The sequence below is a fragment of the Hypanus sabinus genome, chromosome 22 (genome assembly GCF_030144855.1).
Source record: "Hypanus sabinus isolate sHypSab1 chromosome 22, sHypSab1.hap1, whole genome shotgun sequence".
Classification (NCBI taxonomy): domain Eukaryota; kingdom Metazoa; phylum Chordata; class Chondrichthyes; order Myliobatiformes; family Dasyatidae; genus Hypanus; species Hypanus sabinus.
The window spans coordinates 35,100,399-35,126,925 of NC_082727.1; the positions used below are offsets into that span (position 1 = coordinate 35,100,399).

The 26,527-nt window shown below is 36.5% G+C and overlaps 1 protein-coding gene across 1 annotated transcript in view; it reads left to right on the forward strand.

The window, feature by feature from the left end:
- LOC132379500 (phosphatidylinositol 3,4,5-trisphosphate 3-phosphatase and dual-specificity protein phosphatase PTEN-like) overlaps positions 1 to 26,527 on the forward strand; it is a 114,649-nt gene that overhangs the window by 76,725 nt on the left and 11,397 nt on the right. The window contains exons 4-8 of the mRNA XM_059947459.1: positions 14,566 to 14,609; positions 15,227 to 15,465; positions 19,817 to 19,958; positions 20,430 to 20,596; positions 24,301 to 24,516. Of these exons, the coding sequence (XP_059803442.1) occupies positions 14,566 to 14,609; positions 15,227 to 15,465; positions 19,817 to 19,958; positions 20,430 to 20,596; positions 24,301 to 24,516 (808 nt within the window). The remainder of the gene's footprint in view (positions 1 to 14,565; positions 14,610 to 15,226; positions 15,466 to 19,816; positions 19,959 to 20,429; positions 20,597 to 24,300; positions 24,517 to 26,527) is intronic.

The window sequence follows — 26,527 nt, forward strand, 5'->3', positions numbered from 1 at the left end:
ATAGGTGAAACTTGGAGCGGGAGGGATGAAGCAAAAAGCTATGAAGTTGATTGATGAAAGAGACGAAAGGCCATGGAAGAAAGTGGGGGGGGGGAGGAAGAGCACCAGAGGGAGGTGATGGGCAGGCAAGGAGATGACATAAGAGTGGGACAAGGGGCTTGGAAACGGTGAAGGAAGGGGTGGAGTCATTACTGGAAGTTTGAGAAATTGATGAGGCTACCTGATTATTTAGAGTGAGGACAAGTTGCACTAGGCGGGGGAGAGTGGTGATGGAGGGGAACTGGTTGGGTCTGGTTTCCAGAACGAAATGGAGAGCTCTGAGACATTCCTAGTGGGGGGTGCAAGTGTATGGGGACTGGACATCTATAGTTAACAATAAGATGATGGAGACCAGGAAACCTGAAATCCTTGAAAAGATCAAGAGCATGTGAGGTATCACAGATGTATTTGGGAAGGGACTGAACCAAGGGGTATAAAACAGAGTTGAGGTATGCAGTATGAGTTCATTGGGAAAGGAACAAGCTGAAATAATGGGTCTACCTGGGCAAGCAGGTTTGTATATTTTAGGTAGGAGGTAGAAACGGGAGGTGGGCAGTAGATGGGAGATCTCCAGAGTCAGTAAGGTTGATGGTAGTATGTGAGACAATGACCTGGGGTCCTGTTCAAGGGGTAAGTAAGAGGAGATGTCTGAGAGTCATGGGTTATCACCCAACCTCGGAATCAGGTTTATTATTACTCATACATGAGGAAATTATTGCTTTTTGGCAGCAGTAAAGTGCAGAATATAAATAATTGCTGTTAAGAGAAATATAAAAAAAGTACAAAAATAGAGTAGAATATTGAGGTAATATTCATAGGCCATTCAGAAAACTGATGATGAAGGGAAAGATGCAGTTCCTAAAACATTGAGTGTGTGTCTTCAAGCTTCTGTACCTCTTCCTTGATGGTACTGTATTAAGAAGGGGACATGTCCTGAATACGAAAGGTCCTTAATGATGTGGAGAACACCACATTGGGAATACTGAACGCAGAAAATGAGATTGGAGGTACATCACCTGGATGGCAGTGAAGAAGGAGGTGTAAGAACAAAGGTTGCACAAAGGGAGAAGTGCCACCCAGTTGGTAGGGGTGGCTTGGGATGAATGGGCCATGGAATCTTGAGGGTCTAGTTCCTGTGGAAGGTGAGAAGAATGGGAAGGAAAAGGTGTGGCTAGTCGTGAGATGTTTTTGCAATTGGGGGAAATGGCAAAGAATGATGCACTGGAGGCAGAGGCTAATGGAGTGAAGCTGCGCAGAGAAACACTTCTAATTGGATGGAGGTGGGAAAAGAGCAGAAGTCTGAGAAACTAGAAATGTGATAGTGTTCCATCTGTCACAGCAGAAGAAAATCCAAGTTTCATGAAGAAGGACCCTTCATGTCTCTTGGAATGTAATACCTCACCAGATGTAGCAGAGGCAGAAAATAGGGAAAAAGAATTGAAACCCAACCATGAAACATGGTGGATGAGGTGTAATCTAGGTAGCTTTGGGAGCCACTGAGTTTATAGTAAATGTTAGTTCGTCTTCAAAGTTGGTGATAGAGGCCTAGAAAAGGGATAAAAATGTCAGAAGAATTTTGGAGCAGGGTGGAAATCAGAGAGAGTGATAAAATTGAGATCCACATCTGTGCAAGAATAAGCACCAAAACAGTTGTTGATGTAAAAGTGAAGACTTGGAATGGTACCAGAGAAATATTGGACAAAGTTTGTTCTAGTTAGGCAAGAAAAAGACAGGTGCAGCAAGGGCCTGTGGCTACACCTGTGATTTACAGGAAGTTAGCAGGGTCTCACTAGGCAAACTCATGTACATCACTTTTGATTGTTTTGCGATGGGAAACAATCTAATTTATGGTATGCTCAACTTTCATTTGGTCTACACATTCATTCATTCATTTATTGTTTTTATTGTAGTTTTATACTAAGTGTCTAGGTGAGCATCATAGATAGCATTAGTTATGTAGCAACCAGATGCACGTAATTAGTGTACCTTTACTAAACTTGAATTTGGATTATTAGGACATTTAAACTAATGCACATAAAATTTAAGTATTTAAGCCTTTGCTTGCTTGATTGATCTACAACAGTGTCAGAGGACATCTGCTAAAGAAGCAGCTAAATTATCAAGTGAAGTCTCTACGTTCAGTCATGTATTCCATCTTCCCAGCTTAAAATTAGCAGAGGCTCAGTGAACAGAAACTGAGCAGAGTCATTTGGTGAGATCTTAGAGAATTCAATTGGGCTACTTCTTGTGTAATGCAGTCATAAAGTGTGTCAGTTACATTGTTCTCAGAAGGCTGCCCCTTTAACATGCCATTGAGAGAGAATGTTTGCTTAAAAGTCTATCCCAGTCAATAGTGCTATTGGAAGTGGATTTTGAAGACGGTACATCATGCTGTTTTTCCTGTATAGTACTGCTATTGGTACTCAAAATAACTTATGAGAAAATTGATTTTACAAAGCTAGTCATATGACTTTTTAAAAGGCATAACAAGTATTGGCATGACTCTGCTCAATCGACTCAATTTAATAGTTTACACAATTAGGATTTATTTCTGAAACCAGATTGCACTGTGCAGAATACTTAAATTTCCATTATCATTCTTACAGTGGTAAAATGTGTAAATTGGGATCCAGTGATGGAGCACAACCCTCCAGAAGTATTCCCAACAGTTACACTGAGAAATTGGGTCTTTAAACAGATATCAAGTTTGATGTAACAAGTTCAATTCTTTTAACTGGAGAAGAATGACTTTGAACAGATAGTAATTTAAATGGAATTAGTTGCTCAATGTATTTGAATATAGGCATTATTATTTGCTTCAATTATGTTAGTTTTTAATTTTTACTTTAATTTTAATTATCTTTGAATAGATTTTGAATATTTTTCAGTGTTTCAGTATTAAAAGTATTTACAAATATTTAACATCTGAGTTTTACAATTGGTAAGAGAAGTTTCATGCTCAACTGGCTATTAAAGATAGCTTGGAATAGAGTTATGACATTGTAGGAGAGCAGTCAGTGGAGGCAGCTGAGTCATTCACTCCCTCAGGTAGAGTGAAACGAACCATCTCATGGGCTGGATGTGAATTGCAAGCCATTTGTTGACCCTCCTATTTATTCAAGAGCAATGTTAGTACATTTGCCAAAGCAAAAGTGCACATAATTCAAATAACACTTTGTCATATTAAATTTACAAAGATTGGTTGTTCACATGGTGCATTTTGTTTGTTTTTTGTGTTAAGATGTGGATAGTTTGAAAGGCCAGTATTTGTTGTTGATCATAAATGCACTGGATTCAACACTTGCTCAAACCATTGTAGTCTTTATGATGAAATTTACTTCCATGAAGGTTGGGCTGTTTTTGAAGTGCCCTTATATTAGCTGTTTAATTGTCTGCCACCATTTACAACTAGAAGTGGTTGAATAATCCACTGGGCGGGGGATTACATCTGATGTATACTGTTTATACTGCTTTGCTTGGTTGATATCTCATTGTTAAATACAGTAGTTGTAACCTGTGACAGGCTCTTCTGCATCTTGTTTAAATGGGTTTGATCTCTAGCTTAATAAATGGATTAGAATGATATAAGATCACTTTGCATGTGCACATTTTTAATATAGCTGAGGTTTACAGCACCTCATGAATGCCCAGTGTTGAGGTGCCAAAATTGGTGTGTGTTCATGACATTTAACATGATGATACTGCCATGCAACATGCAGGGTTTGAAGAATGGACTTTATTTCCAGATCGGCTTAGTAATAGTCAATTCCATCAATACTGTAATGTTCTGTAAGTCTCACCTCATTTAGTTGTGTTCATTTTAGTAATAGACATGAAAAATGTCATTCAGAATACATGCAGTACCCACCATATGCTTTCAGCGTGGAAGTGTACCGATTCATCAGCTATGGGAGTTTAGTAATGCTTACCCATAAATGACACAATGTCATGAGACTTTATGCAAGTTGAGGTAGAGAACTACTCCTTGCTGGATAGTGGTTAATATCTCCAGGATAAGATGTATTCAAGGACTGAAAAAGAGGAATCCAGTGTGTATACCACAAGGTTATTTACTGATGCATGAGAATAAGAAAATCATTAAATTAAAAATGGTTTAATTTGTCAAATCCAGAAGAATTTCAGAACTATGTCTCTTAAAATAAAGTCTGTTTAATTGTCATTAAACCAAGGATAAATACCCATCATTGTAGTCAAATGAAACTTCATTTCTCCAGGGCCAAGGTGCGAATCACAGTACCTACAGTCATGCACAGCACAAGGCACGTGATAGCAGTAAACATGTAGTCACACAAGAAAAGTAATGTGGCCTAAGTCAATGAATGTCATGTCCTGTAGACTGATGGTGCATGGCATGTTGCTGGCAAGAACAAGCTCGCAGGAGTCCGATCGTCATGCGCTAGTGCAACCATAGATGAACACAATCTAGCTTGTCTTTAACTAAAAGAACATTGGAGGGCATTGTGATGGGAAGGGCCAAACTCCAACCCAGCATGGATGCTTCGTTTCACTGCCTTGGCATCTCTCTCTCTCCCCCCCCCCCCCCCCCCCCCGTGGGTGGCTGCAGCAGGTGACCCTGCGGCATGAGGGCCAAATCCGCGCTACAACTGAGGCTTCGCAACCCTCCCACCGTTGGCCTCCCTAGTGAATCAGTAAACCTGACTTGCAGTATTCTACATTACCAATGTTCAGTAGGGTTTTGGGATAACAAGAAAAATGTCCAAAACAATCACTAGCAACATTTCTTAGACAGCACACTGACTCGGCCTTCCTGCAGCAGGAAGCAACATGGTTCAGTCAAACTGCAGCACCTCCACTATCATGCCATTCACTGATGGGGTCGATCTGCAGTACTTAATGTTCTTAAAATAGAGCAGAGTTTTGCATTCGTAAAGGACAAACCAGTACACACTAGGTTGGACACTGAGTGGCCACTGTGTCCGAGTGCGCTGCCATTTTACCAGAAGAGTACTCATAATGTCAAGTGATTATACAAAGAGCAAAGTAGGTCAATATAACAAGTAATGCACATTGTTGGCAATTTCTTCTGAGTACTGAGCAGATTAATTTTGTAGTCTAGTGCTTACTAAAAATGCTTCAGTTCTTGACAATTCTTTCGTTAGTGTGTTGAATTAGATCCTTTGAAACTTCATCTTATTTGACACTGATATGGACTTATGCAAATAACATGGTGGTGATTGTGTATTCATTGACTAGTATTATTTGAAAACATTGTAAATGGGCTTGTTATAATATTGTTTAGAGTTTGTGTCACAAACATGAGAAAATCTGCAGATGCTGGAAATCCAAAGCAAAACACACAAAATGCTGGAGGAACACAGCTGGCCAGGCAGCATCTATGAAAAGGAATAAACAGTTGACATTTCAGGCCAAGACCCTTCATCATGAATGTATTTGCTGATAGTTCGACCATGTGACCATACTTTGACTTTATGGTTGTGCTAATTTTGTATAGATGGAATATAAAGACCATTTTTGAGAATATATTTACTTTGACCTGGTATTTTGTATTAAAATTGGCAACTTGTAATAAGTGCTATGTTACAGACAATGCACAGAGCGGTATTGTGTTGTATTCTCCTGCAAGAGAAATTGAATCTGTTTCTAAATGATACTTCCAGTGGAGGCAGTTTTTGTTAAGAGGTAAACTTTTTGAAGCAAGCATATGGTGCATCCAAACTTAGAATTTACTCTTCAATAGCTTTTTATAGGTACTCCACTGAACTATTAATTGCCCATCCACCTTTGATAAGTTTTGTAGGTAGAGATTTGCCTTAGATCGAGGAACAGATAAAGTGTGAAGCTGGAACTCTGATAAATCACTCTTAGAATCTGAACAAAATCCAAATATATTATTTCTTCACCACGCCCATTTTTGAAAACATCAAATTTCATTGCCGGATTACACCTTCTGAATAACAGAATGTGCATTGTGGCAAAAAAACCACTGCTATGTGTGAAAACCTTGTGAATCAAAATCATTAGCCTAAGCGTTTGGCTAAATCTCATTATCAGATAGTCATGTAGGTATGGCTGGGCATACCTGAACACTTATATTAGAGATATCAAACACCTCAGCACTGAAGGAGAAGCTACTTCAGTAATTGTGGCTTTGAAAATCTGTTGCACAAAATTTATAGCAGAGTGGGAGGTGTTTCAGGGTTGTCACCTCAAAACAATCATGTAAGGAATTTCAATTTAACACCCTATTTAATGATTAATGTCAGGTGTCAATGAAACTATAGCATTGTCCCCACAAAGACCCCATTACTCAGTTTAACCAGTACTTGAATCAGCTATTTCACTCAAGGTGTGATGAGCCAAAAATTAGGTTATTACCAGATGGGAAAATGGAAAAACCCTTTCTGATTGCAGTAATGAAAATCTAAAACAATGGTACACATCCAGAATGACTGCTCCTTTTGATCTTTTCCATCACCATCTTTCATATGGTAATGCTATGGTATGGTACATCGTATGGTATTTAATGATGAGAATAAAAGTGGTTGGAGTTTGAATTGCAGTTGACTTTGAAATGCAGAAATGAGATGAAGGGTTATGATGAAGCCAACTGAGAAGGAAAAAATATAGAAACCAAGGAGGATCATCACATCCTGCTGTAAATATTGCAAAAGTAGTATTATGCCAATTGATTTATTTGCAGCAATATGCTGCATATGTTGATGTTGGTCAACGTAATCACCTTGGTCTCCAGAATCAGAAATGTATGGAGAGGAAAAATGATTAGCTAGGCAAAATATTCCAGGAACTTGGTTTTGATGGTTGTTGGAGCTATCATGAATTAAGGCTTTATCCTGCAAAATTAATCCTCTTGGTGATAACGACCAACATGAAATTCAGGTTTTAGGTTGTTTTTTTCTTTTTTAAATCTTTTTATTAATTTTAAACAAACATAAATGAAACATGAATACAGTGAGTTTGAAAGTACATAATTAATAGTTAAGTATACATTCATATAGATGATAATTCATATATAAAAAACCTCCCAAATTCATAGTAATTACGAAAAAAGGGAGTAAATAAGGAAAAAAAATACCCAAAGAAGAAAAGAAAAAACCTAACCAACATGGGCCATTGCATTATGTCAAATATACACAGTAGCGTCAATAACTCCGCACCTCCATCCAAATAATTAAGGATAATAGAAGCAGGGTTTAGGAACTGATAACTGATATGAAAATGTTGGATAAATGGTCTCCAAGTTTCTTCAAATTTAACTGAAGAATCAAAGACAACACTTCTAATTTTTTCTAAGCTCAAACAAGAGATAGTTTGAGAAAACCACTGAAATATAGTTGGAGGATTAATTTCTTTCCAGTTCAATAGGATAGATCTTCTAGCCATTAATGTAACAAATGCAATCATCCATCGAGCTGAGGGGGATAAACAACTATTATCCACCATTGGTCAACCGGAAATTACAGTAATAGGATGCGGTTGCAATTTGATATTCAGAACTGTTGAAATATTACCGAAAATATCTTTCCAGTAATTTTGCAAACAAGGGCAAGACCAAAACATGTGGGTCAATGAAGCTACTTCAGAATGACATCTGTCACAGGTTGTATTAACATGAGAGTAAAATCGAGCAAGTTTATCCTTGGACATGTGAGCCCTATGTACAACCTTAAATTGTATTAGGGCATGTTCAGCACAAATAGAAGAGGAATTGACTAATTGTAAAATTTTCTCCCACTGCTCAGTGGGTATAAGACAATGAAGTTCTTTTTCCCATTCCTTAATTTTTTCTGATACTTCTGGCTGTTTTTTTACTATCATATTATAAATGGTGGCTACTAAACCCTTCTGGCAAGGATTCAGAGCTAAAAAAAATTCCGTAATGTCCGTTGGACATAATTTTGGAAAAGACTAACATATTATTCAAGAAATTTCTAACTTGCAAATATCTTAAAAAATGAGTTTTAGGTAAATTATATTTATTAGATAGCTGTTCAAAGGACATAAAACTATTATCTAAAAATAGATCACGAAAACATGTTATAATACAAAGGCTTGATCCATAAAAGAGGGTCGAAAAAAAAGTTAGATATAAAAGGGCTTGATAAGATAAACTTATTCAAGCCAAAAAATTTACGAAATTGAAACCATATTCACAATGTATGTTTAACTATGGGATTAGTTATTTGTTTATTCAATTTAGATAAAGAAAAAGGAAGTGAAGATCCTAAAATTGAAAACAATGGAAGGTCTTGTACAGATTTACATTCCAAATTTACCCATTGTGGGCAAGATGCTTGTTCTTGTGTCCAAAATATTAAATATCAAATATTGACTGCCCAATAGTAAAATCTCAGGTTTGGCAAAGCCAAACCACCCTCCTTCTTAGGCTTCTGTAAATATTTTTTGCTTAGTCTAGGATTTTTATTCTGCCATAGAAACTAAGATATTTTAGAGTCAATAATATCAAAAAAAGATTTAGGAATAAAAATTGGAAGTGCTTGGAATAAATATAAAATTTTGGGTAACACTATCATCTTAATAGCATTAATTCGACCAACCAATGACAATGATAATGGGGACCACCTGGTAACAAGTTGCTTAATTTGGTCGATTAAAGGTAAAAAATTAACTTTAAATAAATCCTTATGTTTCTTGGTAATCTTAATACCCAAATAAGTAAAATGATATGTGACAACTTTAAATGGTAAGTGTTTATAAATTGGAACTTGCATATTTAATGGAAATACTCTTATTAAAATTCAGTTTGTAACCAGAAAAGCTACTAAACTGAGCAAGCAAGGATGAGATAGCAGGAATAGATCTCTCAGAGTCAGATATGTATAGTAACAAATCATCAGCATATAATGATAACTTATAAGTCCCTTCCCCATGGGTAATACCCAAAATATTAGGTGATTCACGAATGGCAATAGCTGAAGGTTCCAAAACAATGTCATATAGTAAAGGACTTGAAGGACAGCCTTGCCTCATATCACCGAATAACTGGAAAAAAAGGAGATCTTTGATTATTGGTGAAAGCCAAAGGTTTATAATATGTTAACTTAATCCATGATATAAATTTTGAACTAAAATTAAACTGCTGCAAAGTATTAAATAAATATGGCCATTCAACTCTATCAAATGCTTTTTCAGCATCTAAAGAAATGACACATTCTGGTATTTTGAGTGAAGGAGTATAAATAATATTAATCAATTTTCTGATGTTAAAAGATGAATAACGATTTTTAATAAATCCAGTCTGATCTTCAGAGATAATTCGAGGTAATATATTTTCTAATCTAGTGGCCAAAATTTTACTAAAAATCTTAAAGTCTGTATTCAGCAAAGATATAGGCCGATAGGATGCACATTCAGTGGGGTCTTTATCTTTTTTAAGAATTAGAGAAATAGAGGCATCATAAAAAGATTGTGGCAATTTACCTACAGTTAACACATCTTTAAAAATTTTACAAAGCCAAGGAGAGAGTATAGAGGAAAAGGATTTTAAAAAATTCTGCAATATAACCATCCGGACCAGGGGCTTTACCTGAATTCATTAAAAAAAATAGCCTCTTTTATTTCGGTTTCTGTAATAGGTGCATCTAGAAGTACGCTATCTTCTGTAGTTAATTTTGGAATATTCAATTTTCTTAAAAATTCATCCATTAAAGAAGAATCCTCAACAAATTCTGATTGATATAAAGAATTATAAAAATCTTGAAAGGTTTTAGTTTCTATTAGAGATTGCAACTAGTAGAGAAAGAGCTTGTATTTTGCAAACTGCAGATGAGGTTTTCAAAATGTGAAATTCCTCACTAATTGTACTGCCAGGTACAGTTGTTCATGTGTAATCCACTTTTATCAGTCTAGATTAAGACAGTATTTCCAAGTGTAGAATTGCTGATGCATAGGAAAACAAAAAGATGAATGGAGGATTGAAAAGTAAGGAAAGACAATTACTTTCTTTTAAAGTCACAAACTTTAATTGAGATCCATTTGAAAAAATCTTCTGCCAAGAATGCTCTCTATGCACAATTCAGTATTGGAGTTTGTATCTGATAAATTATGAGTAATAAGTGCACTTTTTGGTCTTTTTTGCTCTTTATACTGTGTTCTTTACTTCCATTAATGTACAAATTGATGAATTGGGGAAAATTGGGGAATGAGGTGAAAAATCATTTATTAGCAATGATATTACTTTATAATACATAATTAAAAGCTATTGCATCCTTTATGACTCTTCACTTGAATTCTGATGCCAATAATTGCCATGATGGATTAATTTTTAGTGGGAAAGAAGTATTGTGTAACATTGAAGCATTCTAGCTTATTATCTACATACTGGTTATTTTAGTATGTCTTGCAATTGTGAGATGCAAAACAGCATATGCCATGGTAATGTATGACATGACCTGGTATGGAACACAAATGCCCAAGAATGGAAAAATATACAAAGAGTGGCGGCTGAGCCCAATCCATCACAGGCAAAATAGTCCCCACCTTTGAGCACGTTTACAAGAAACACTGCCACAAGAAAGCAACATGCTTTATCAAGGACCACCAGCATGCATGCCATGCTGTCTTCTCGCTATCATCAGGCAGGAGCTACAGGACTCTACAGTACGTTCTTTGTCAACATCAGCTTCAGGAACAGTTATTACCCTGGAGATATCAGACTGGACAATTTCACTCGCTTCAACTCTGAACTGATCAAGGACTCTACAACCTATGTTTTCAATATCAATAATTTACTTATACTGTTTGCAGAATTTATCTTTTGCACACTGATTGTTTTTCAGTCTTTATTTAGAATCAATCTGGTTTAATATCACTGGTATGTGTTAAGAAATTTGTTGTTTTGCAGCAACATTATGTTGTAATTTGTAATAAAATAACTAAATTACAATGAGAAATAAATTTTAAAATAAATAACTAGTGCAAAAGAGAACAAAAGAAACCTGAAGTAATGTATATGGGTTTGTTGCCTTTCATTGTTTTGTAACTTGTTAATTAGTACTGAAGGTATGGTGGCAGTCAATGCTGAGATGTAATCAACAAACAGCCTGATTGCTGTTGTCCAGGTGATCCAAGGCCAAGTGAAGAGCTAGTGAGATTGTATCTGCTGTAGACCTATTGTAGCAATAATCAAATTGCAGGTTAGTTTGGAGTTAACTCTTGCCCTTGACAACCTCTCAAGCACTTCATTACAATAGATGTTGGTGTACCTGGGTGATGGCCATTGAGGCAGCTCCCCCTGCTGCTCTTGGGCACTGGCATGTTTGTCATCCTTTTGAAGTAGGTGGGAACTTCCGACTGCAGCAGTGAGAGGTTGAAGATGTCTTTGAACACTCCTGCCATTTGGTTGGCACAAGTATTCAGTGCTCTGTCAAGTACACTGTCAGGGCATTACACCTTGTGAGGGTTCACCCTCTTGAAAGATGTTCTGTTGTTGGCCTCTGAGACAGATCAGAGGGTCACCAAATGCTGCAGGGATTTGCACAAGTGTAGATTTATTTCCCTTTTAAAATTTCAGTGTTCTCCTTGTAGGAAGTAATTGTCTGTAAACCCTGCTAAAATTGACATGTATCCAATTCCATCTATAACTTCAATCAGAATTGTTTCCTTCGCTCTCAAATAGCCTTCCGTTTGCCAAACATGGACTACTTGTATAGTTCTAGTTCACTGGTCTCACTGGTCTTGAATGCCACAGGGCTAGCCTTCAGCAGACTATAAATCTCCTGGTTCATTCATAGCTTCTGATATGTCTCGTACATTCTCTGAGGCACACACTCATCATTCTTGGTGATCTATAGCTGACAGCAGTGACATCTTCAGATTTGAAGTTGAATATTATCCAGTTCCCTCAAAGCAGTCCTGTAAATGCTCGTCTGCCTTCCTTGCAAGGAGTATTATGAACAAAGCGGATGAGCTTACAGCAAGGATTGGTACTTGGAACTATGATGTTGTGGCCTCTACAGAAATTTGGATGGCTCGGGCAGGAGTGGTTACTTCCAGTGCCAGGCTTTAGATGTTTTAGAAAGGACGGGGTGGGGGGGGGGGGCAGCAAAAGAGGTGGTGGTGTTGCACTGTTGATCAGAGATAGTGTCATGACTGCAGAAAAGAAGGAAGACAGGGATTGTCTACGGAGTCATTGTGGGTGGAAGTTAGGAACAGGAAGGAATTAATAACTTTACTGGGTATATTTTATAGACCACCCAGTAGTAACATGGACATCGAGGAGCAGATGGGGAGGCAGATTCTGGAAAGGTGTGTTAATAACTGGGTTGTCGTGGTGGGAGGTTTTAATTTCCCAAATAATGATTAGCATGTCCCTAGATTGAAGGGTTTAGATGGGGTGGTGTTTGTTAGGTGTGTTCAAGAAGTTTTCTTGACATAATATGTAGATGAGGCTGCAGTTGATCTGGTATTGGGAAATGAACCTGGTCAGGTGTCAGATCTGTCAGTGGCAGGGCACTTTGGAGATAGTGATCACAATTCTATCTCCTTTACCATATCATTGGAGTGGGATAGGAACAGACAAGTTAGGAAAGCATTTAATTGGAGTAAGGGGAAGTATGAGGCTATCAGGCAGGAACTTGGAAGCATAAATTGGAACAGAAGTTCTCAAGAAAATGTGTGGAAGAAATGTGGCAAATCTTCAGGAGATATTTGCATGGAGTTCTGCATAGGTATGTTCCAATGGGACAGGGAAAGGATGGTAGGGTACAGGAACCGTAGTGTACAAAGGCTGTTGTAAATCTAGTCAAGAAGAAAAGAGCTTACAAAAGGTTCAAAAAAACTAGGTAATGATAGAGATCTAGAAGATTATAAGGCCAGCAGGAAGGAGCTTAAGAAAGAAATTAGGAGAGCCAGAAAGGGCCATGAGAAGGCCTTGGCGGACAAGATTAAGGAAAACCCCAAGGCATTCTATAAGTGTATGAAGAGCAAGAGCATAAGACGTGAGAGAATAGATCCAATCAAGTATGACAGTGGAAAAGTGTGTACGGAGCCAGAAGAGTTAGCAGAGGTACTTAATGAGTACTTCAGTATATACTACGGAAAAGGATCTTGGTGATTGTAGGAATGACTTGCAGCAGACTGAAAAGCTTGAGCATGTAGATATTAAGAAAGAGATGTACTGGAGCTTTTGGAAAGCATCAGGTTAGATAAGTCATCAGGACTGGACGAGATGTACCCCAGGCTACTTGGGAGGTGAGGGAGGAGATTGCTGAGCCTCTGGCGATGATCTTTGCATCATCAATGGGGATCTATATCACTTTTTGCAACCCTGAAATTCATTTTCTTGTGGGCATACTCAATAAATGTAATAACCGTAGAGAGAATCATTGAAAGACCCCACCAACCAAGGCAGAAAACAAGTGTACAAAAGACAGCAAAATGTGCAAGTACAAAAATATAGAAATAATAATAAATAAGCAAGAAATATTGAGAACCTGGCATGAGTTTTTGAAAGTGAGCCCATAGGTTGTAGTAACAGTCCAGTGGTGGGGCAAGGGACGTTGAGTGAAGTTAACCCCTTTGGTTCAAGAGCCTAATAGATGAGGGGGTAATAACTGTTCCTGAACCTGGTGGTGAGTCCTGAGGCTCCTGTACCACCTTCCTGATGGCAGCAGCTAGAAGAGAGCATGACCTGGGCAGTGTGTTTATTGTAGTTCTGTTTTAACTTCCTATGATAACTAAAATCTGAGGCTCATTTATCAGTTAATTTTGTTTGGCATTGATAAAATATTGACTGTACCATTAATAATTGAGATTGAAATGCTCAAGTCCTAAGCAAATTTAACCTGTTTAGTAGGTATCTTTTATGTAACTGTCTTTAGGCCAGACCAAATATTTCATTGCTAAGGTCCTCAACATTTTCAGGGAACAGGGCATCTTGGACAGCAACAGTATGATTTTCAGATAAAGTGTCCAAAGTGCTTTGACCAGAGGAGTTGCTGATCTATTCATTATCACCTGTTTAGCAAAGATGTCCCAAAAGTAAGAAGAAAAATAGTTCACTAAAAGCACTTAATTGTGTAGGTATATATTAAGTTTACCCAATTTTTAGTGTTGGGCCAGAGGAGCTAATATTTATCATATTATTTAGAGATTTTAGACTTGAAATTACACTTTTATGTCAAGTTTACTTCTGACAGTGCATGTACAGAAATTAGATATTTAATACATTTGAATGACAAACTTAGAGCAAGATACTGTTTCTTTTTTCCAAAGTTAATAAGGTCCAGCAACATCTTTGATTTCTGGTTATTCATGCATCCCCCCTTGCCTTAGGTTGTTATATTTGCGCACAATTATGAACATTATTACTTACCCTGTTGCAGTAAATATTGAGGAGTAATATGCTCAAAATATCTTTGAAATTCAGCATTATAACTGAAATATAGAAAATACATGTTTAATAGCACAAAAGCATGGTTACTACACTTTAATTTCCTACTTAATAAATAATGGCTAACACTTTTCTAAACTTTTCCCTTTCAGATGTGCAGAAAGACATTATGATGCTACTAAATTTAATTGCAGAGGTGGGTTAACTTTTATCGAACTCCATTATGAGATTTTCCTAATAGGTAAAACCTACCTTATTACATTATTTTGTTAAGGGTAGTAAAATGAAAGCCTGTGTAAAACATGCAAAATTATAGGCATTTCTCATTAGTAGTGGGTAATGGAATTAATCAGTACAGGATGTTGTGATTTCTATTGTAGTGAACAGTGTAGCAGTAATTATAATGATATGATGCTGTGATATAGAATTTTGGTGGTAGATGAATAACTTCAGAATTCCAGTAAGTATGTTGCAAGATTGTCTATTTTTATTAAACATATGCATTGTTTCCACCTTCCCATGCTGAAAACCTACATGCATGGTGTTATTTGGATTAAAGCTACTAAATTATTTTGAATCAGTAGGAAAACACTGTATATAGCATAATATTTTGTGCAATATTTTGGAATATTTATGTGCATGGTTATATATATTTTGCTAGAAGTAAATTTCAGGTAAAATTATCATGATTAAGATTTTATCAACATTTCAATTTGTTACCACTGTGCATGATACTTTCATAAAATAAGTGCTCTTGTAGAAGTAAAATGACAGTTTGATTACTTCTGTTGACACTTTGTAATCTCTTTTTAGTCGCACAATATCCTTTTGAAGACCACAATCCACCACAGCTAGAACTCATAAAACCATTTTGTGAAGACCTAGATCACTGGTTAAGTGAAGATGATAACAACGTTGCAGCAATCCATTGCAAAGCTGGAAAGGGACGGACAGGAGTAATGATCTGTGCTTATTTGCTTCATCGTGGCAAATTTTCAAAAGCACAAGAAGCCCTAGAATTCTATGGCCAAGCAAGGACTATAGATAAGAAGGTCAGTGGAAGTAGGCTTTAATATAGAGTAAATCTTAATAGCTTGCAAAAGTAGTATTTTTCTAAATAGCAAGTAGTAGTTTAATGCAATAATTATATTAATGTTGATATTTAAGAGTTGATTTAGAAAGGCCTATGAAAATACCTATTTAATTGAATTAACATGAAATTTAGTTGAATGGCAGAGTTTCAATAATTTTTTGTAAGGTGCATAATAAACCATTATATTTTGAGCAGTTGCTGCAATCTGCTACAAGAATTGGGAATGCAGTTATTAAAGAAAGTCAGCACATTCTGTTCAGTAAGAAAACATAGAAGTAATATTTATATAACTTTAGTTTCCTATCACTGAAGAATGGGTGGTCTTAAACAATTTACTGGCCCTAAAATACACTGTTTCAGAAAGTTATAAGCAAGTGATTGGGAATTTTCTTTGCACCAACAATTTACAAGTAGCATTTTGACAAGTTAAGGAGTTACCTATTTTCTTAATATTTAAAAAGAAATTACTATTTAAATTCCTAATATTCCAGCTGGATGTTTTGTAAAGCTTTACTGTATTATTTTATTTATGAAGCTAAGCAAATGTTTTAAATAGCAGACTCCTCTTGTCTGGCTATCTTCTGAAACTTGCGTAACTCATGGCACTTAGCTGACTCCATTTAGTTAATCTCTCATTTTCCCTCCAACAAATGTATCTCTCACACATTTAAATTTTATCTGTTATTTGTCTGCTAATTATGCCAATGTTTGTCTTCTAAAAATTTGTCTTCACTGTTCACTAAGTTTTGAAGTTTAGTTGCTATTGCACTATGGTATTTATCATTTAAACAATTTCTTGTCCTCATAATTATTGTCTTCTAATGTCATGGGTTTAGTTTGTGCATCTTTGACTGAATTTAACAGATTAATCTTTTGTTTTTGCAGGGTTATATTCACCACATTAAACTTCCCATGTTCAAATTTCTCTGCTTTGTCATGGAGCATAAGTTAATTGAAAGTAATTTGCTTTTATTGGGCTCAAACGAGTTGCTACCCCTGCTTTCCTTACAAATCAAGGTTACATCTCATTCAACCCAGTTCACTATTATATATTGCCAGTCATTGTCCTGATCGATTTCTTTACTGCCGGCAACTACCTTTTTGGTAGTAACACTGGCAGAGTCTACTTTACTGAGACCAATGCAACTATGCTTTTCACCATAAGATGATTTATTTGCTCAACAACTGAACATGCTCTTTCAATGTTTATTGCTGTTGTACTTTTATTTATATTGTATTTGATTTTAATGTCTCTTATGTTACATATTATTACTTGCCCTTTATTTTCCTTGTAATTCTCAGTGCTTCCTATATTCAGCTTGGTTCTCTACTATGAGCAAACAATAATCAATATATCTTGAATCATGCAGGAAGCCGTAATTTTGGAAACTTCCATTCCTCTTTATTAATCTCTAAAACAATCTCTACATAACTCATCTATTATCTGCTAAGTATTTGTGAAGTTAATTAAGCTTGAGTAAGTGCCATATTGTTTATGAATACCTGGATGAAACCATTGAGTTCTAGTGTCTCAGGAGAGCAGTATAGTTAATTGTTATTGTCAGGAGACTCTTATGAGGAAAAGGACCAAAGAGCATTAAAGATAGCTTCATGGAGGTGTTTTTAAAAAAAAGTTTTGAGAAATTCTGAATTTGCATCGCCATGATTCCAGGGATATACCAAGCCTGTAACTAACAAAAATCTAATTACGATTTTAATCATAATGTGACTGAAGTAGGTGCAGATACAGATAATGTTAGTGGAAGTAAATGTTCCAAGTGGAGAGGGACGAGGAATGTGGATACAAAATAATAAGGCTGTGAAGTAATTCTGTTATAATGCAGTTGAACTAATAGATGAAGAAATCAGAAATCTGGATTCAAATATAGTCTAGACAGGTGAGATGATTTCAAAGCTTGAAATATGATGTGCTGACTAAATTATATCAAAGACATGATACTGTAATCCAAAGTAAAAATACTCTAGATACTGGAAATATGAATTTAAAATAACTAATTCTGGAGGTTCTCGGCAGGCCAGACATCATCTGTGGAGAGGCAAATTTTGTTATCCTTTTTGGTCAATGAACTTTGAAAGGAATTCCATCAGAAACATTAACTTGTTTTTTTTTCTCCACTTATCTCCTGTGTTTTCTGATTTTTAATTGTGAAATTGTAATATTTATCAATTTGTCTATGCTTCCTGTCCTTATTAGTTTAGGAATTCCAGAAGCTAAATGTACTTCCCTTTGTCCATGATTCATGATTTTAGACTATTTGTCAGCAAGTTTCCACCCAGCTTTTATAAGCCCATTAATTTAGGTTGTGTTCTTGTAACTAATTAGATTAAACAGTTATTACTATAGTAGCTAATTGTGCTATAAACTTTGACTCTGTCATCATGATTAATCAAATTTAGAAGAGGTACTAGAAAGGTTGACTATCAGTTATGGGATGCATCTTAGATTGTAGGTGGAGGCAAGGGTAGAGTGGAGGTAAAGGATTTGCTGTCAAATCATCCCTGTATGTTGGAAAGGTGCCAGAGGATAGGAAAATGGCAGATATGATAACTTCAGTCATAGTGATGTAAAGATAGCCTTCTGTAGCAGTAGGTTAGATTGAGGGCATTTGATGCTTCATAGTTTCATTCTTGACTTGACAATACTCCTTGCAGAAACCTTGTAGGACCATGTTCTGAGTCAAAGGCTGAGCTGGGTGGGTTTATCATATATTTTTAATTTCTGTTTTTTTAAAGTCAGTTTTGTTGATGTTAAAGCACATGATGGATGCAATAAAATGATTCTCAGTTTGTCAATTTATTGCAGTTTAGTTCACTATTGCTGATTGGTTAGCTCTGATTTATGGTCTCCCTGGTAAGTTTTTAAATGTATTATCCAACAGACAAGATAAACAAAACTATTTTTCTTTGCCTTTTTTAAAAACTGTTGTCTTATCTCTAGAATAATCATGATTTGGTGACATGATGTAAGGAAAATAAAGGGCTCCGGAAATACAGATACAAATGGTTCAACTGAGATACTTGAGAGAGTGCCAGACATTTGCTTGTCTTATGTTTATTCTTGCCATGTTAGCATCATTGTTGTCCAACAATTATTACCCAACTCCAATCATCCCAAAAAAGGTAGTGATAATCTGCTACCTATAATCCTTATGATGAAGGTATTCCTGTCGTGCTGTTATTTAAGTTCCAGAATTTTGACCAATATTGAGGGAATGTCGACATCTTTCCAAATTCATATGATCCATCACTTTGAATGTAATCTAGAAGTTGATAAGTTTTCCAAGCACCTGCTGCCCTTTTTATATGTGATGGTTGTTTTATGGTTGGACGTTTTATGGTTTTATGTTTTATGGTTGGACGTGCCTATAAAGCATAGGCAGAGTATGCTGCTGGCATTGTCTCTCTCTGAAGTTAAAGAGCATAAATGTTTAAAATGCTGGATGGAACACTAATTAAGCAGGCTGCTTTATCCTGATGTCCAGTGGTAGTATGATTGGAGCTGTACACATTTCTGTCACATTCCTGATCTATTATGTAGCATATGAAAGGCTTTTGAGAGTAACTTTCATTATTTGAGGCTGTGCAAATTGAAGCTACATAACATGAACATTGAAAACTCATGAAGTTCCCAAATCGGTCCCTGTTTTAATTAAATCTGGAGTTTATTACAGGACAGGTTCTGTCTGAACTCAGACTCAGCACTATGCACTGGGGATTATATACTAGGTGCTGACTGGTAGCCTAATCACAACACAGAAGTAGGCTTTTTAGCAGCGTATTCATGCAAGGCATTGCATATCTATAATTTTCATTGCCAGCATTCAGCCTGTAGCTTCCTATGCCGTGACATTTCACATGCTCAGCTAACTTGTGCTTGGTATGATTTTGTATACCTCAGGTCACTTCTCATACTTCAGAGTAGGCTCACTCAGTCTATCCAATTTAAACTGAAATAGTGCTCTATCCCAAGGAATATTCTGGTGAATTGCTCTGTAATGCAACCACATTCTCAAGTCACTGATGAGTTAATGCATGCTAATTGACCTAATTGGATTTGTCTTATTTTTATTGGACTGGACAAATGCTGTCATGTCTTAAATATGGGTTCATATCTATGTTATTGCAACGCAAATTTGGGCATTCTTACCTGGTGTTGTGAAACTATAGTGTATGCCATACCATCTTAGTTGCCATTTTACTTTGCCAATTTACATTGTGTACTAGAATTTGAGCTACTTAAGCAATGATGCTGAATTATTAAAAAATATGTACATTTTATTTTTCTCTAGGGTGTAACTATTCCTAGCCAGAGGCGCTATGTATATTATTACAGCTATCTTTTGAAGCACAGGTTGGATTACAAACCGGTGGCATTACTGTTTCACAAGATGCAGTTTGAAACTGTTCCAATGTTCAGTGGTGGAACTTGCAGTAAGTTTTAATTTCCGATTTAGAGATAATGCTGAAAATAATGTTATATTGCTGCTTCAGTTTACTGGTATCCACTTTGTTGGTCAGGTAGAATTAAAATACAGAAAATGATCTAAACTATGGTTGAGTTATTAAGAATTTTTAAATTATAAACACTTTAAACTGACCTTTCCAATTAGATTTATTATTGTATCTTAATATCTGATAAAACTGTTAAACTGGGAAAAAACACATATATATTTTTAAAATAAGCATTTATACAGCTAAATACAGAACACCCAGGGTATAGTATGGGAGAGACTAGAACCAAGAAGTTTCAGCAGTAGTTAACCAGAGGGAGATGCATGGCATATGCTATGACATATATGATTAACATTGATTTTTATTAGAAATCTTAGTCTGGCTAGATGAGAAGAAAAAGGCCTCTGGTTTGAAAAGGACTGAAAAGCTAAGTTTTTTGTTCATTCATAGATCCTATGTTTGTGGTATCGCAACTAAAGGTGAAAATCTTCACTTCCTCTTTGGGACCGACTAGACGTGAAGACAAGTACATGTATTTTGATTTTCCTCAACCTCTACCAGTATGTGGAGATATCAAGGTGGAATTCTTCCACAAACAGAACAAGATGATGAAAAAGGTTTGTTCTAAGTAAATATGGATTCTTTTAATATCATTAGTATAACTACCTTGATGTCATGCTTCATCTTTAGTGGCCTTTAAAAATGTAAAGAATTGCATTATCTTATTCTAGCTTTTTTCCCCATTCCTCAATTGAATCACCACATCAAAATAAACAACTATTTGGCAGATTGCTGGTTGAGATTTAGCCTATTCATCAATTGACTGCATATTAAGTTGCACAAAGCTAACCATTGTTGGTAGCAATGTAATCAATGACGTGAAAAGATCAGTGGACGATTTTTAAGTTCATATATATGGTTAAGAACTGTAGAAATGAAAACTAAATTGTCTATGGGTCTGAGCAGTTCTAGTATAAAGTGAATTCCATACAACTAAGGTTAAAAATCCATTTGTACCATTGCTGCTTCTGATGTGATATTTTTACATTTCCAACAATTTTATTTCCCCTTCTGCTAAAGACCTTTGAAGAAAAAGGTACTTATGGTTTCTTTCTCAATCAACTTCCCATTTTGGAGGACAGTACTACTTGAAAGAAATGGTTTTGTCTGAAATACCAAACTACCACAATAGTGGGTGACTTTTAATTTAGCTATAAAATTGATGTTTTAAATCAACCACTACAATTTTTTGTTAAACTGTCTCATCCTTCCGTAAGCATTATCAGTTGAAACAACAGTACAGTGCAAGGATAATAATCTAAGAATGCATTTAACTAGATTTAGTTAATTTTTTTTCTTTCATTAAGGTCGTTGCAAATGAGATTTCACTGTGCCATTTTTGTTTCATTTTTAAATTTGGATATTTTTGGGCATCTCTCTGTGGTAAAGTGATAGATAATGCCCGAGTCAGCTACAGGATTTCAGTCTTGGCAGGTGGTTTCAAAGTAATATGACAGACTCTGTCAGGATTCTGCAAACTATATAACTTTACCAGTGGAAAACAGTGCCTTTCAGTGCATCTAAGTGCCAGAATTGCTGCCCTATCTCTGCTTGTATCTTGGATCAGATGACCTGTATTGATGCCATTGGCCCAACACACCAATGCATAGAAGTTTGTACTGGTGACAACAGACTGGTAGAACGTGAAGGAGAGGCTTGTATACTCCAAAGCATCTCAGTCTCCTCAGGAAGTAGAGGGGACTCTGGCCCTTCTTGTACACAGTCTCTGTGTTGGTGCTCCACTCAAGTCTGTCATCCAAGAACACCCCCAGGTACTTGTAGGTCCTCACCACACCTACATCTTCACCATCAATAATAACAGGCTGGCTTAGTCTTGGAACTGAAGGCACTTGAGAAATCAAAATACATAATTCTCATGGTGCTGCTCTGCATAACCAAATTGGAGTAAGCTCTGTTCAGCAGGTAGATTTGTGCTCTTGGTAACCAAATTGCAGGAGATCAAGGGCTGATCTGACCAGGGGTCAGAGATGAGACAGGACCAGCCTCTCTCAGGTCATCTTGATGTGTGAGGTCAGGGCATTGGATGGTTGTCATTCAAGACTTTCAGTTTGCCTTTTGTGGGTACTGGGACCACACATTGTTTTCCACACAGTCGGGACCCTTTCCACAGCAGCTCAGTAGTGAAGGTAATAAATCTGATACTGATTTCGTGGTCTTTCCCCATCAGACATAAAGGGTGATTTCCTGTGATATACAAGTGCATAGAATGAAATAGTAAATGCTCATGTGAATTTCAGTCTTTAGGAAGCAAAATGAATCTGTTCACCCAAGACAACTATTATTCTCTGTCGATCATGAAGAAGTAGTTTTTCTAGGCAAAACAGGCCAGTCTTTTTTTTTGTTGTTGAATAGTTTTAGTGTATTTTCACTATTTTGCAGATAATACTGGATTACTGTTCAAGCACAGGTGCTTTGAGAATTTTTGTCCATGGTTGTTATTTGTTTGCACTTTTCAAGTCTTTGAGCAATATAGCACGGATACAGGACCTTTGGCCCAACAGATCCATGTCAACAATGATACCCACCCAGATGGTCCCAATTTCATGCATTTGGCAGACTTTGAGTATCAGAATGGCAACTAAATAGCAAATTGAGAAAATAGCCAGGATTCCTTTCATTTCTTTAGGACACCATGTTGTTAACTTGGGACGGGGCTCTGTTCCTAAACAGTTTTTAACTAGAGTCAGTCATGTGGCTGTTAGACACTACACCATGCTTAGAGTGAATAGTTGTTTTTTAATAGTATTACCTGTGTGCATTTGTGTTCAAAAGCAGTGATTTTTGTCACTGACAGTTGGCAAGTCATAAGGAGTAAGATAATTTGGAACTGTTTTGTCTACTGCAGTTTCAAGCATTCAGGCCTGAAAATGCCAGAAACTGCCAGGAGTGAAAAGGAAACTGTTTCTCTACTTCAACAAGTTAGGAAAATAAGGGTATTTTTACCATTCTGCAGATAGTACTGGATTACTGTTCCTCAAGCACAGGTGAAAAAATTTGAAGGTATCGACATCATCTTGAACATTACAATGAAAATGAAGATTTGGAGGATGAAATCGTTGAAAGCACTTGTTTAAAGACGGTCCATTGTCTCTGATAGGCACCTGCACTGATTTTGTTCATTTACAGTCAATGACAAAAGCACAACCCTGTACACTGGATTAATTCCTCTGTCAATAAGTATTAGAAGCTAATACAGTTTTATAGTACTGTAGTAGTTTTGGTAGTGTTCTAATTTGTTCTGTATTCTATTTACGTATATAATTATTCAGTTAAACAGTAATTTGTCTTTTTGTACTTAAAAATATTTCCATGAAACTTTGGCTCATTGGGGCAGCTGCCTAATTACACCAAAATACAGTGGTACTGTTGTATTATTAACCGGAATCCACTGCTTTTTTTTTTAAATTGGAGGTGTATAGTATCTATTGGGAATGGAGTCGTATGTGATTTTTCTCTTCCCTAGCCTAGACCCACAAAGGCCTGTTATAACATTCCTAACACATTGAGGTTGGGATCAATTTGACAAAAAGTGGGAATTAAACTTAGCTCATAAATTTGCTAAGCAATTGTGAAACATTTTGGACAGCTTCCCCTATTTCACCCACAGCCATAAACTGGGAATTTATTGTTTCTTAAGTTAAAATGCTGGAGGAGATGGTTGGGCCCTCTGTTATTGCTTTTTCTCTCATTTAAAACATCAAAAGCTATTCACATACCAGATCTATATGAGCATCTTGCATGAATAAGTTTTTAAATTGTTGTAATATTTCTAAAAATACAATTTAGAACTTCATTAATTTGTATTCAAATTTAATACCTGGTCCTATTAGCCACATCCAATTTTCTTTGGTGTCTTTACCCAGAATAGTAAGAAAAATAGTCAGATTTCCAAAAAAAATGGTATGGGTGCTTAGCTGTTAGATTCATTAATCTTAATATTTCTCAACATTTCCAGAAGCTGAAAGTACTTTTGAAAACTGTACCTTTGAAATTTACTTTTGCAGATCAAGCTTGAAATATTGGGAGAAATATGCTCCCTGTGTCTTAAGTGGAAATAAAACATGACTTTATTCTCAAACCCTGCCTCCCAATCGCCTAAAACACTTCGTAGTTTTCTGTGGTGTTTTCCTATTGGTTCATTTTATGCAAAATTCTAAACATTGGTATCATTATTGAGGTAATGCATGGTCCAGATGAAGCAAATGATTTCTTGTAACTGACAAACATATTTTTTCTTCAGGATAAAATGTTCCATTTCTGGATAAATACATTCTTCATCCCGCAACCAAATGAGAACTTAGATAAAGTAGAAAATGGCAGTATAGTTTCAGACAAGGATGATGATGGTTGGCGTACAGATAATGACAAGGAATATCTGGCCCTCACATTGACTAAAAATGAACTTGACAAGGCAAATAAAGACAAGGCCAACAGATACTTCTCACCAAATTTCAAGGTTAGTAATATTTCTACCACATGTAAAAATGAGGTGATGGGTGCTGTAACATTGTACTTATTTCTCAGCTGGTACAGAATCATTTAGAAGCTCATCTTGTACGTTGTTGCATTTTGTGATTTTATGGTGATGTTTAATCAAGGAGCTTTTTTTTTAAATGCTGGAGGACCCAGTGGTTTATATTGATATTAAATTAATGTTCTAAGATAATTTTATTGTAGCTTTATAGTTTATTCCAACTGCCAAATTCAATTTTTTAAGACTATGCAGTTTGAAAATAACTTTTATACTCCATTGCTTGATTACCTAATTGGCCTAGTCCCACAAGATTTTCTTTACAGCCTTGTATCCAGTTATCTTTGGAAAGCCAGTGTGAAATCTCTTTCCATCCTTCCAGTAGTGACTCATTCACTGTCTAAAACTTTATCCTTCCTTACTCCCACTTATTGCTGTTCTCCTTTGCCAATTATCTCAAAATTCTTGCAGATTTTGGTGTTTTAATGATTTCAAATTTGATTTTAACCAGTAGAGGTTCAAAAGTACTTGTAGAATAGCATGTCCAAACCAGTAAGATTAAGCAATGATTTTTCTTTCTTTTTCTTTTTCAATCTTTTTATTGATTTTCATATATACACAAAAAAAACATAACATAATAATGAGTAAATTATGAATACAATAGACTTGAAATCACGTTGATAATAAGATAACAATATCACAATGATTTTTGAAAGTACCTTAAATTCCGGACTATAAGCCGCTACTTTTTTCCCACGCTTTGAACACTGCGGCCTATACTACGGTGCGGCTAATGCATGTTTTTTTTTCATGCCGCCAAAAACATTTTGCCTCGTAACAGTAGACCAATAAAATTGATGAGTAGTTCACAGAGGTCCAATGAAATTGTACGATAAATCAAGCGCACTTTCACAATTAAATTATTGTAAATCAGTCATTTGTACTCACCCTCATCAACATGGAAAACACTCGAAGAAAAGCATATGATGCAGCTTTTAAGTTAAAGGCGATCAATCTGGCGGTTGAAGAAGGAAATCGAGCTGCTGCACATAATCTTGGCATAAATGAATCGACGGTGAGACGGTGGAAAGGCCAGCGTGAAGAACTGAGTCAATGCAAAAAGACGACAAAAGCTTTCAGAGGTAATCATAGCAGATGGCCCGAACTTGAAAACTTTCTTGAAGACTGGGTTAACACACAGAGAGCAGGCGGCCACAGTGTTTCCACCGTGCAGATCAGACTGAAGGCTAAAGCAATTGCCACCAAAATGAAAATCAAAGATTTTAGAGGTGGGCCATCGTGGTGTTTTAGATTTATGAGACGAAAAGGCCTGTCCGTCAGGGTATGCACAACTCTGTGTCAGCAGCTCCCTCCCGACCACGAGGAAAAACTTGCTAACTTCCGCACATTCACTCAAACAAAGATAGCGGAGAATTCCATCGGGCCAGATGATATCATAAATATGGATGAAGTACCTTTGACGTTTGACCTGCCTCTCACTCGGACTGTTAATAAAAAAGGTGACTCGTCCATCACACTGAAAACAAGTGGCCATGAGAGAACGCATTTTACTTGTGTTCTGAGCTGCACAGCATCTGGACTAAAGCTTCCACCGATGGTGATTTTTAAGCGGCTGACAATGCCAAAGAAAAAATTCCCGAAAGAAATCATGGTGAAAGTCAATAAGAAAGGTTGGATGACGGAGAGTCTAATGAAGGATTGGCTGAGAGAGTGCTATGCCAAGCAACCAGGGGGATTTTTTCACAGAAAAAAACGGCGCTGCGCGTTGAGTGGGAGGCTTGGATGACGAGCGGTGAGAAATCCTTTACCAAAACAGGACGCATGCGAAGAGCATCTTTAACTCAAGTCTGCCAGTGGATCCTAAATGCGTGGAGCCGCGTCACAACATCCACCATCACCGACGGGTTTCGAAAGGCTGGACTGCTGCGTGATGAAGAGGACCGCGTGCGCTCAAGTGAGAGCGACAACGAAGAGA